At 42.0% G+C, this 14,045-nt stretch overlaps 1 protein-coding gene across 1 annotated transcript in view; it reads right to left on the bottom strand.

Annotated features, from left to right (window-relative positions):
* Dnah9 (dynein axonemal heavy chain 9) overlaps positions 1 to 14,045 on the bottom strand; it is a 354,060-nt gene that overhangs the window by 187,085 nt on the left and 152,930 nt on the right. Inside the window, 2 exon segments of the mRNA XM_052756894.1 lie at positions 8,633 to 8,840; positions 9,294 to 9,467. Coding sequence (XP_052612854.1) covers positions 8,633 to 8,840; positions 9,294 to 9,467 — 382 coding nt within the window.

The raw sequence follows: 14,045 nt of genomic DNA, 5'->3' as shown, positions 1-14,045 counted from the left end.
AGAGTGAGCCAGATGATGTCAGCACTCTGTCTGCTTAAGCTCTCCATGGCATCTCACTTCAGTCTGGACAACCTCTTCACTCTCTGCTCCAGCCACCTGCTTCTGATGCAAACGTCGTTTGTTGCCCCAGAGAATTTGCTCTGGCTCTTTCCTATGCCTGGTATCCTCTTCTTCTGAATGCCAACATGACTTGTTTCCTCGTTTATTTACTCAAATATGACCATCACCCAGGAAGGTCTTCCTAGTACTCTACCTAAATCTGAGCGCCGCCCCCCCACATATTTGCCCTACCTCTATTTAATTTTTTCTTTACAACACTCATCACTATTTAATGTGTTTTGTTGTTTATTATTTATTTGTTTGTTATCTCACCCACTCATTCCATATGAGAATCTAAACTCCTGAGCACAGGGACTCTTTTGTTTCTCTAGCACATCCTTTAGCACATAAAAGAATGCTTAGGAATTGCTTATTCAGCTGAGGAATGAGTGAAAATATTACAGCAAGCCCCGAGAGACAGCGAAAGAAAGTCTTTTCTCCATACTGGAATTAAAGACACAAGAGTTAAGCAAGGAAGGTTGAGCGCCTTGTTGAAATTGGGATCTAGATCTTCAGGCGCTGATTCCAGTGATTCTTCCCCCACCCCTGCCACACACACACACACACACACACACACACACACACACACACACTGGACATAGAAGTGACTTTTCTGGGTACTATAACAAAATACCTAATGAAAGCAGCTTAGGTGTGAGGGTACAGTCCATCATGGCAATTGAGGCAGGAAGCAGCTGGTCCACTGCATCCATCTTCAGGAATCAGAAAGAGATGAGTTTACCTTATCCTTCTCATTCAGGCCAAGACCCAAGTCCTTGGAATCGTTCCTTTTACGTTTAGGGTGGGTTGTCCCACCTCAGTTAATTCCATCTAGAAAACCCCTTACAGATCTGTCTAGAGGTTTGTGTCTTTTGTGATTCTGTATTTTGTCAATTTGACAATAAACATTAAGTATCACACTGGGTGCGTAATCCCACGTGCCTTCATCCTCAGCATCTCTGGGCTGTTCCTGACCATTCTGGTCCTCCAGTATCAAAATTCAAGAGCAGTACATTCATGCGTCCATATTGTATGCCAGGGACCTGCTGTGGTGAGCAGTTGACCTGCACTGTGTTACAAGCTCCCCTAAAAGCCTCCTGATAAACTGTCTTTACCTCTCAAAAGTCTTTTAAAGGAGAAGACTGAGCTTTAGATAAATCAAGGGGTTTTCTCCAAGATCAAATGACTATGAAGAGTCAAAGCCAGGGCTTTACCTCAAGTCTGCCTGATTGCAGACTCTCAGCGAACGACAGCTGCCAACCACATCTGTACAGGGCCTCCAATCTGCTTTCTGCCTTTAGAAACTCTCAGCTCATTGCCTGCTCCATATTTTTTTTGTCGATAGCATCAATAATTAATTAATCATGACTTCCCTTGCAATCACATGATTTGTGTACTTGTGTTTGAACTATTTTCCTTTCAGATTATTTAAGTTTTTCATATGTTAAGACTTTTTGGTTGTATCTGTAAGGCCTTTTGATGTATTCTTTGAAGAAATAGCTTGTTTTGCATGACTATAAAAATCATACATATTCATTCTGGAATAGATTAGAATGTACAAAAATTCGCAGTGATGAAAGTGACAATCGGCCAAAATTTTTATCACCAAGCAGTTAGCAGTTCTTTCAATATTCTTGTGTCCTGTACGTTATTCAAGACACCTTTTTCTATTAGGTTTTTAAAATCTCTACAAACCATAATTGTTGTAAACATATAGCTTATATATATTTTAGTTTTTATTTAATATATTATGTAACTCTTATTTTGATTTTTTTTTTTTTTTTTGGCAACAGAGTCTCACTATAAAGCACAGGCTTGCCTTAAACTAATGAGCCTCCTGCCTCAGCCTCTGGAGGGCTGGGATTGCAGATGTGAGTCATCATGCCTGGCTCTGTGGCAGATTTCTCTATCTGGTAATAAAGATCCTTTTGAAACATGATTTTAATGGCTGTGCTACGTTTCATAATTCATGGAATGACTTCTCCATTGTCTGAAGGTAGTGCTCTCGGTTTCGTTTTGTTCTGAATCACCTACAATTCCAAGCAGAATTCTTGCTCATTAGATGATGGATTGTGGATGACCTAGCATTAGTTTGTGTCATTTCCTTTTTGGAAGACACTGAGCGAAGGCTAGCAAAGGCGAGCAACGCACCTACAGCGGTGTAAGCACGGCATTCCTTTGAGGTAGGGATTTGAGTAAATCTTTGAAGATACCCAATAACCTTAAGTTTTAATGAGCAGGTTACAGAGACTCATCTTACACTTTCAGACCTCTGCGCTCCTCTCTAATTAGTGTAATTACGCTCTCAAGTATTTGTTGAACTAATAATTCAAATCGCAGTTGGACGATGAGAGAATGCAGGATTACCATGAGCATGAAGTTCAGCCAGCTTCTCTCAGCAGAAACTCTGAGTCCATTGACCTCTAGCAAGTTCTTCACTCCCCCTCTTCTATCTTGGTTAGTCTATGGCTCTTTGAAAATTTTATTATTATTTAAAAAAATCTTATTCACATTTTCTAAAAGGATGAGAAGAGAGCAAAGAGAGGAGGGGCAGAAAAAAGATATACCTAAACAAAGACCCAAAGGGACCACACAACAATGTGGAAAGAGAAGCAACTTATTTGTACAAGTAATCTAAGATGACACAGCTTTCATAACCCATAAAAGCTATCTCATATTTGCCTTTATGAACTGCTTGTTAGAAAGCTCAGAGCTAAATCTATATATGATTCCAGTAACCACAATTTATCAGATTAGCAGTATAATTCCACCTCTTCTAAATGACAAATTCTGGGAGGTATAGGTCATAGTTATTCATAAAAGAGATACCAGGATATAAAATGGTCTTCAACAGAGAAGATACTAAAATAAAACTAAAATGAGCTTTCATCACAGTGACCCTCAACAGAACCCAAGGGTGAACGATTAGGTTGTTGCCTAGCAAAGGGAAAAAGAGCCATAGAGCAGGGTGTGAGGAGAATCTGGTAGGATTGAGAACATAGACTTCAGCTTGGGCTGAAGCATGGCCAACCTGGCTGTGCATGGAATAGAGAGTAGTTTGTTAAAGGCTGAGGTTTTTTTTTTTCATAATGAAGGAAGGTCCTGTTATAGTCACAGTCCAAGAGACAGATATGAACACACTCCATAGGTCAGGTACATAGAGCAAAGAAGGCATTCTACTATGGAAATTAAGATGCAGGTCTTACAGAATATCAAAATAGAAGGTCCATATAGTTTGATAAAATCAGACAACTTTGCTATTAACACATAGGGTGACTTTGAAAGAAGACACATTTAAAATAGTAATCCTTGTGTGCTCATCTTATGAGAAAGGAAATCATGTTCAGAGCTGTGATCATCATGGCTCCCAACTTCATTTTCTTTTGATGCTTTCCAGCTGGAGTGGCCATAACTGTGAACAGTGAGACACAAGCACAAATCTAGGAGGTTCTTGAGTGCTCCACTCATCCATTCATCCACCCATGCATCCATGCATGCATCCACCATCCATGCATCCATGTATGCATCCATGCATGCATGCATCTATCCATCTATACATCCATTCATCCATCCATCTATCCATCCATCCATCCATCCATCCATCCATCCATCCATCCATCCATCCATCAATGCATCCATGCATCCATCCATCCATCCATCCATCCATCCATCCATCCATCCATCCATCCATATCTGGTCTCCCCATATATCCCAGGCTGTCCTCCAACTTTTAATTCACCTGCTGCAGCGTCCCAATGCTAGGATTACAGGTATGTACCACCACATCCCTCCTTTCCCTATTTGAAATGAAAATACAATGAATGAAGCAGAAGACATTCTGTCATCTTGAAGGATAGACAAGTCAATGGATTAACTAATATTTTAACACAGGTATCATTAAACAACTGATCTAGAGTTTGTAATTACTTACCTTTGGACTTTGTGTGTGTGTGCATGTACATGAATGCATGCATGGGTGTGTGTGTGTGTGTGTGTGTGTGTGTGTGTGTGTGTGTGTGTGTGTGTGATTTCTACACCACTATCATTAGGTTTTTCTGCTACTTATAACCAAAAGCATTACCAATGAGGTGCCACAGGATGGCTGGGGGATTAAATGAATTAAAGGGGTGGGGATAGAGCTTGTAGCACAAGGCTGACTATATTAACACTGAACTAACGCTGTCTATACAGCTATGTGAGCTGTGGGAATGCCTAAAGCAATTCCTCATTTGCATTTCAGTCAGTTCAGAGAGGACTCAATGGAGACTCCAGAACTGGATGCTTGAGAGGGAAGAGAGGCAGGTGCCTCCTTTATACACGAATGTCTGTCTGGTATGAAGAAAAAGGGATCCACTGGGCTAACACAATGTATGAGCTGCAAAATGTCCCTGTGATTCCTTGGGAGTGGCCTGTGGGGTAGGGTTATTCCTTATTTCAAAGCGATAGCATTTCTTCCAATAATATTAGCTTTTTTTTTTCTTCAGAAAAATTTTTGTTCAGCTTCTTTGTTAAGTAAGGAACATTTGTTTATGCTCTTTTGATTCTGGCAGCTGTGGTTTGGAAAGACTAGTCTAACATGGAGTCTCAACTTTGAGAAGCATTTTTGTTAAGATTACTATAATAATAGATTCCCCTACTAAGCGCTTCTGTGGTGGGAATCATTTGGAGTGTTTTATAAATTTGATCTTATGATTCAAGAATGGAAAGAAGTAACTGTTAACATTGAACAACATGGGTTAATTTAAAATGCAGTTGAGTGAGGAGGGAAGCAGAAAAGAACATACATGCTATCTTAGTACACACAATAATAAAAGATACAAACTCATCGGCTGTGAAGGAAGATTGGTGGATGTCCGGCACCGGGCAGAGTGGAGGGGTCACAGTGAGGGATTATCAAAGGATGTGAGAAAACTTGGAGGTTGTTGTGCTCAGTATTTCAACAATGACAACAGTTTTATGGGCATGTAAATATTTAAAAACCTACCAAAGTTTACACTTTCAATATGTGTAGTGTATTACATTTGTTAAAACTCAACAAAAGCTTTCATAAAATGGAGCCTGTAAAATGGGAAAAACTCTTTACCAGTTATATATCTGACAGAGCTATATTATCTAGAATACACATGGAACTCAAAAAACAAAAGATCAAGAAAACAAACAACAGAAGTTTCTTTTTTTTTTAAATTGAGCATGAAACTAAACAGGTTCTCAAAAGATGAAATATAAATGGTTGAGAAACATTTTTTTAAAAATATTCAACATCTTTAGCCATCAGGGAAATGCAAGTTAAAACTACTTTGAAACTTCGTCTTACCCTAGTCAGAATTGCTGAGATAAACACAAAAACAAAACAAAACAAATAAACAAAAACAACCCACAGATGCTAACAAATGCTGGCATGGATGAAGGGAATGGGGAACATTGGTTCATTTCTGGATGGGAGTAGAATCTGGCACAGACGTTACAGAAATCCGAGTGGAGTTCCTCAAAAAACGGAAATATATCTATCTGCACGATCCAGCTATACTACCCTTGCACATACACTCAAAGGACTATATCCTACTACAGAGATTCTTGCTCATCCATGTTCATTGCTGCCGCATTCACAATAAGTAGGTCAAGAGAATAGCCTAGATGGTCATCAATTGATGAATGGTTAGTGAAAACATGATACATTTATACAATGAAATATTATTCAGTTATTAAGAAAAACAAAATTATGAAATTCTCAGGCAAATGGATGGAGATGGATATGAACATTCTGATGAGGTAACCCATTTCAGAAAAACAAGCATTGCATGCTTTTTCTCATTTGTGGATAACTTTGAACCTTCAGATATGTGTATTTCATTAGAAATACTCATAGATGTCAGGAAATTAGTAAGAGATGGGGGTCAGTTGTGTGAGTAAAAGAGTAATAATATAACAGGAAGGGTTAAACTGGGGTGGGAAATAGGAGGGAAGGGTAGATAAAGGAATATGGGGAGTGATAAATAACACTAAAGACTTTCCAAACATTATATGAAAACCTACTACAGTAGAAGCTTTCGAATATATAGATATATACTTATATATAATAGATATAAATAGTTAAAATTAGGAGCTACCATAATTGTGCCACAGTGCCCCTTGTTGACACCACAGGCTAACAAATAAAAAGCTCAGTGCTGGGAATGGGCTACCTCTTTTGGAGTTGTTGGCCAGTGAAGTCCATAGACACCCGCCCCCCCCCCCCCCCCCGCCCTGCTCCAAGCATTACAGACTATTGCTAATGATCTTAACTGTTTTTTAAGACTTGATGGTAAGACTCTATTGCTGATAACATCACATGCTTGAGTCATAGAATATATCATTACTGTATCAATTAAGCTGGTATTAATATGGAAGCTTTATCTCTACTTGCTCTAACTTTCAAAGTGCTGGAAGGTGCCATGTACACTACTGGAAAAGAAAAGTAATCATCAATCTTACCCAGCTGTGAACCCTAAGAGTTACAGTAACAGCTAGCCTGGTAAGACATGCCCACTTTTGTACTAGTGGTATGAATACCATGGGAGTAACAATCACTATTTGATTGGAACTAATTCTGCTCTACAGGATGAAACACATACCTGGTACAATTTTTCAGGTTAAGAATCTATGGCTACATAGGTCATAGGCCCTGGGAAGAATTTACTACTTTTGTTCTTCTCAAATGACGTAGTATTTAATCTACTGCTAATGACTTATTGTTATATTCACAGGTTAAAGTTCTCTCAGTTCTTATCTGAGAAGTTTGTATTTGCAATAGATGGCAGTTAACATAGACCAACAACTGGTCAAGGTGAAGAGACTAAGAGAATGAGGAATGCTTGGCCCTAAATGGGACATCTGCATCCTACCCTCTTTTCCCAAGGCTCAGGAATCATTGTGGAGAAAGGGATAGAAACAGTATAAGAGCCTAAGACAGTGGATGACTATAAAGACACAGTGTCTCCTGACACAGTGGGGCACAGAAGTTATGACAGCATGCAAAACTCTTGTGCGAGCTCAAGCCAGACCAAATTGCAAGGTGGATAAGGGGGGGGGGGGAGGTAGGCACAAAGCGCCCCCACCTCCAGCTAAGGAGCTATTGGCGATTGATAGTTACTGGAAGAGACAGAATGAGTTTTTCTTAAGATTGTGGTCCCTGACAAGCTGACCATGTTCCAATGGAAGGCTAAACATCCATATGGGCAGCAGACATCACACATGGGTTAGAAAAAACACAGTTGGGTATGTAGGGGAAGGGGATAGATCGAGTTGGGTAGGGTATGCATATGACAAGAACACACTATGTATGATTCTCAAAGAACTAATACAAATTTAAAAAGGAAGTTATGCTGCCTCTCAGTAGGACAATGAATAAAAGAGCCTTGATTTATCCCTACAATAGAATTCTGTGTAGGAGTGAAAATAAATGAAATAGATCTGCATGCATCAAAACATTGATAAAAAGTAAGTTGCCAAAGAGAACAGTGTGATATATTTTTAACATTTAAATTATATAAGAATACTATGTGTTTTATGACTACAGGTGGGTATCAAGAGTTTAACTGTATAATGATGCATACCGGATTTGGTACTCACATTAATAAGGAGCAGGAAGGAGGACGGGCGGGGCAGGTGTGTTAACATCTGCTGAATCTGGGTGGTAGTACATGGGCAACTGTTATGTCACAGTATGGACTTCTCTGCACTCTTGAAATACTTAATAATTTAAGAATCATTTAATTATCCATCATACTCTCAGTGTTTGTTTCCTCATGCCAGAGACAACTACTGTTACCAGTTTCTTACATGTTCTTAGATATATGTATGTGCCATGCTGTGTAGCCATTGTGTAATAAACTTTTGTAAATTAAAAGCGTCCTCAGGACATTTTTCTGTTTATTTTTTAAAAGATTTATTTTTTACTTCTCTCTCTGTCTCTCTCTCTCCCTCCCCCTCCCTCCCTCTCCCTCTCCCTCTCCCTCCCCCCCTCTGTGTGTGTGTGTGTGTGTGTGTGTGTGTGTGTGTGTGTGTGTATACACGTACACATCAGTGCACTAAGCCTACCTCCACTCACAGCCACTGAACGAACACCCATGGATAGCTCACTACTGACCCCAGGAGAATTCAGAAGACAGGATGCATCATGAGGCTTTGCTTGGTGTGACCTTAGGCAGCCATCCTCCTAATCTGAGCCTGTAATCCCACCTACCAGGTTTTAAGGATGGATGAAGTGATATCTGTAGACGCTTCCAGTGCCTGAGCCTATAAGCCCATGCAGACCTCCAAGTGGCTCTGGGCTGTCTGTGAAGCTACAGTACTACTCTGATGGAATTCAACAGGCCATAGGGCACAGGAAGAGAGATAGAAGGAGACAGTGTTAAGGCGTGCTAGGGACATGGGACAGAGATGTGTGGGGTTAGGGAGAAAGCAGTGCTGTGGATGATGAAGGCCCAGCCTAGAAAGCATAGAAGCCCTGTTAGCCTTTTAGCTGCTCACACCCTAGGCCCCTGGGGCTGCTTACCCTGCAGCATTGCTGATGTAGTATAGTAGTTGAAGGGCACATTTTTCACCAGGTGTTTCTCAGGATCGAGGTTGGCCAGTTTTGCCCCCACCAGCACGGACTTGCCTGAGCCTGCAGAGCCGACCAGCATAACCGGCCGCCGCAGCTCCATAAGCCGCTCCATGAAGTAGCACACACGGATGGTCTCGCTTGTGTGTACCAAACAAGCCTGGAGCAGAATGTGATAAGCATCATGTTCTGGGACATCCCAGGAGAGAAGACTCTGCCATAAGGAAGCTTGTCTAATAGGGATGGCTCTGAGTATCCTTCCTAATTTCTACTGTTTGTCCATCTTGTAAACTCACTGTCACTGCACTCTGAAGTTCAGCAGAGGCCCACTACTGTCCTCTGTCTCCCTGAGGCATCTCCAAAGGGACCTGCAGGATCTTCCGGCCTTGTCCCCCTACCCCGCACCCTCTGTTCCTAATGATGCTGACTGGGTTCTCTATTTCTTTCCTTTCCTGTAGGGGATTCTGTGGCTTAATTACATCCAGGATTTGAAAACAAATGCATCTGGTGACCAACTGGTTTCTACAAGGTCAAATACTTGATACCAACCAGGGTCGCTTCTGAGCACCCTCATGGGTACCATGTCCTTGGTTGGTTGTTCAGTCCCACTTACCTGCAAAGGCATCTCAGGGTCAAATTCAAACTGGGGGATGAGCTTGGCCCAGGGCTCAAATTTCTTGGTCTCCCGGTCGATGTAGTAGTCAAAGACAGTTCCTTGGGAAGGAAACTTGACTGTTTTGAACTCAGTCAGCCACCATTTGCTGAACTCTGCCCGGTAGTCTACAAGCTGCAAAGACAAGGCTGGTCAGATCACAGATCCTCCAGAGCCCAAGGGACCCAGGCAGGTAACCCTGGCATTGACAGAAGTCGAGGCAAGGGCACAAAGAGCTCCCGCCTACATATGTCTCTAGAATGACATATGTCCAGGAATGACAGAGCATTGGCCCTGTCAAGGACCAGAAGGCAGGGGATGCCCTGGGACAGATGTTGCCCTCTGGAAGTTTCTGGGGTTTAGATGTGTCCTAGCATTCATATGATGGAAAGTTAATGTCCAAAGTCATATGTAAATGTACTTGAAGGTGGGGCCTTCATGGAAAAGGGAATTAGGATGAAATGAGGTCACATGACAGGGCCTCCATGATGAAGTTCAGAGAAGAGAGATTTAAACTAGCACGTTTTCTTTGATACCCATGGAATGCTCTCTGTTGTGATACATCAGGAAAGCAGGTGCAGTGCCAGACTCCCAGAAGTCAAGCCTCTTGAACCAAGAGCTAAATGAATTTCTATTCTTTATAGATGTCCTAGCATGTGGTACAAAGGAAATGGAGTAAGATAACAACATACAGCATCCTGGCTTGCCAGTGTGGCTACAACATTGCTGCTTGAATACATCACAGTTGCCCAAAAGCAAAGAGGGCTGAGGGAGGGAGGATATGAGGATGCAGAAGGGAGTAGGGTCCTTGACCACCAGAAGAGCAAGTGTGGACCAAGACCTCCCGAAGAGACAAAGAAACCAGCTCCCACCCTCCCAGGCATCTGAGACTGAGCAATTTCATGACATAAATGAAGGCTGACAGCAAGGGACACAGTGCAGTGGAGCAAGAAGAGCCACGGAGGCTAGTCACATCCTCCTGGGTCTCACTTTCATCATCTAAAGAGAAAGGTTCTAGAAAAGACTTCTAAAGCTTCCTTCCAGACCTAGTATAACATCCTGAAACAGCAGAGGAAACACAGCCCATTGGACCTTCTGACAGAAATAATAGGCTGTGTGTATAATTTCCATGCCTTAATATAAAGCGCAAATCCCTTAGGGATAGAGTGGGACACCTGATGTACTCCATTGTGTTCAAGTTGAAGCACACGGCAACTCTGCAGTACAGCAAAACCACACTGCAAACACCCAGACATAGGAAATATCATAGAGACAGCAGACTGGCCATTGTAGGAGGTATCCAGGGAGGGCAGGGCAGAGATAGCATTCCAAGACTAGATGGGTGGTGGAGCTGGTGCAGAGGAATGAGTCAGGATCCTGAGGGAGACAGGGGCACTTCCCATTTTACTGTCTTCTGGCAAATAGGATAAAATTCTTTTGTTTGAAAATGAGGATGGAGGTTGACCTGGTGGTACACACATGTAATCCCAAGAATCCAGAAGCTGAGGCAGGTGGACTAAGAGTTTAGGGCCAACCTGGGCTAGATTGTGGGGCCTGTCTCAAAACAATAAAAACACAAACAGAAAGCCAAAATAGAAAACTAAAATAAGAACAAGAAAAGAGAATTGACAGAAATATGGACAGGCTTCTGTGTAGTTCTGATTATGATCTCAAGTCAGATTAAGGGAATGTTGTCTTTTTTTTTCTCTAATTTTAATTCCAGAGAAAACCCCCATTTTAACCCATGGATGAAGTCCTTAGAGACCCTTTTGGTCTCTGGGGAAACCTCAAGTTGAGGCTACCTTTAGAAAGAACACATCTGTCCATCAACTCCTCATCTCAATTAATCCTTGATCTATCTGGTTCATTCTTGGGCAGGCTGGGTCACACTAATCTGTCCCCTTGCCACCCCATAATCTGGCAATTGATCTCAGCTTCCACTCTGACTGAAGACAAGATGACCCCTGCTGACTGAGCCATTGGTCAGCCCCCTTTGTATTCAGCTCTGTGGGGTTTTTTGGAGAAATGTATTTTAGTGAAATCTAGTCTCCCATGGCTTCAAATTCCATTATAGCCACGCCCTTTAACCTAGACAACATTAAAATGTTACTGACATCCCATTATAGAGTTTGGGACCTGATTTCACCACATTCAATCTTCACAATGCTCTGAATCATCCTGGCTGGTTAGAATGATCCCCATTTTGTATATGTAAGCCCCCACACCAGTCTTGTGTTCTCTCTACCATGTCTCTGTGGGAGATCACTTTCTGGGATTGTTGAAAAGTATTCACCAGGACTGTGTTGATTTTTTTAATTGGACCTTACACACAGGCATGGGCTCCATTTTTGTTTAGTGTGTGGCCTTATTGACAGGTTTTTAAGTGAGGCACCATTGGTGGTACTGATGCAAATATCTGGCCAAATTCCTACTCTCTAATTTACAGCACTCTCTTTGGTGTTTGGCTTTAATGTAGGTTGTGTGGGACTGCAGGCATTCCCTGCTGCTAAAAGCTTTCTCCTGTGTCTCTCCCTGTAAGCCAGCATGTCTGCGCATAGTTCCAAGAGCTTAAGACACCTGGGAAGGGTGCTTTCTTCCAGGGTTTTAGAAAGAGTGGAGTGGATTTAAACATCTCTATGTAAACTGGAAAATTGATCACGTGTCTTCATTCTGACACTCCACTGCTAATGTGGGTGAGGAGCCCAGGAGTGGCTAGCTGACATCTCAGCAGCTGGAAGGCCAGAGACTGCATTTGATGGAAGCATTAGCCTCTGCATTTGTGGATGTTTGTGCCTTCCAGCCAAATGTCATCCATCCTGCACACTCTGCCTCTGAGGGGAACTGTAGGTGCAATAGCAGTTCAACAGCAGTCTGAAGAGCAGCTCCTGTAGACTAGAGAGCAGACACAGAACTTCCTAGATGTCCGAGAGCCTGCACATCTCTCCTTTCCCACCTTCAAGGCATCTTAGTCTGGGCTGGGATCAGGGAAGGGGGAGCCCTTGAGCAGCATGCAATGATGGATGGGTGCTAGAATAAGGGTGTGTGCACCCTGTGAAGGAGCAAAGCATTTAGTCCCTTGCTCTCACTCCTTGCCTTTTCAGATTCTTCAGATATGGCTTTGTCCTGCAGGGCTGAAAACAAGAGCTCTGGATGGCTTAGAAGAGGGGTTAGTTGGTCACGTGCTTGCCACACAAGATTGAAGACCCTAGTTCAAACTCCCACGCCCATGGAAAACTTGAACACAGCAGGGCAGGGCTATAATCCCAGGGCTGGGGTCTCTAGGGCATACTGGCCAGCCAGTCTAGGTTAGTCAATGAGCCCCAGGTCACAGTAAGAGACTGTCGTCAAAATACAGTTGTAGAGCAATTGAGGAAGATATGTGACACTGATTTTTGACCTCCACATGTATGTACTCACATGTGCATGTACACACACACACATACACAGAGTGAGAGAAAGAGAGAGAGACATAGAGAGACAGAGACAGAGAGAGAGAGAGACACACACACACACACAGAGAGAGAGAGAGAGAGAGAGAGAGAGAGAGAGAGAGAGAGAGAGAGAGAGAGAGAGAAAGATTGAGAGCGCTAGCCCCACAGTCAACCCAGACCAGAAGGAGTAAATAATAATTCTGTAACAATCACAGCTTGTCTGGCTTCCTGTTGTGAGATAGCACCAGATATTTCTGTCTAGCTGAATATTTAGGTTAGGAGAATATTGCTAACAAACATGTATGTAAGCCAGCATTATTCTCAGTACCTTCCACGTATCCCCATTGGGTGATTTAGAACAATATCCTCGTCAACAACCCAGGAGCTGTCAGCATCCTCTGGACACACGAGGGGAGGAAGGAAGACAAAGGCTGAATTTCTAACTCACAGTTTCCCAGGTAATATTGACAGTTACAATTTATATCCTGTCAATGTTTTCTCTTTTCCTTCCCCGCTTCCCTTCTTCTTTCTTTTCATTTTCTTTCTTTTCTCGGTGGTTAATTTTGAACCTTTTTATTGATACATAAAACTGCACCTATTCAATGTATACAGTGTAGTATAAGTATACACTTGTGAGGTCATCGCCATAATCAGTGCATAAACCTACCCAATGCATCCCTATATTTCCTGTATTACTCCACTTTCTATTATTATTGCTGCGTTTTGGGATAAACACACCAGAACATACAATCTCTTTATGAAAATATGATGTTTACAGGGAGATATTAAGTGAAATAAGCCAGGCACAGAGGGACTAATTCTACAAATATAATGAATGCAAAATAGAAAAACTCACAGAAGCAGAGGGTGGAATAATAATGGCCACAGACTATGAGGAGCAGAAAGTAGTACATCTCGGTCAATTGTTTCATTCATACCAAGTGGGTAAGTGTAAGATGAACAAATCTATACAGAATTGTACCTATAGTTAAAACCGCTTTTATGTGGATTTAAACAATTGCTCACATAGTCCGTGTTCTTGACATCTTTCTAACACTGTATGGTAGATAGACTCAGTTATAAAACACTGGTTTATATAATCTTGAATATGTTATGTCTAGATAAAGTATACTAAAGTAAAGAGAGGGGGTGTGAATATAGGAAGAGTTAAGGAATCCAATGGCAGGATATTCTGAGTCAACATCTCTATCCCTGACATGCATGAGGCTGTAGGGGTCAACACCTGGTGATAATCACTACTTGGTTTGCCACTCACAGTTAA

Source organism: Peromyscus californicus, unplaced genomic scaffold (assembly GCF_007827085.1).
Source record: "Peromyscus californicus insignis strain IS unplaced genomic scaffold, ASM782708v3 Scaffold_3__1_contigs__length_106647218, whole genome shotgun sequence".
In the NCBI taxonomy this organism is placed as follows: domain Eukaryota; kingdom Metazoa; phylum Chordata; class Mammalia; order Rodentia; family Cricetidae; genus Peromyscus; species Peromyscus californicus.
This window is presented reverse-complemented; position numbering and strand designations above follow the sequence as displayed.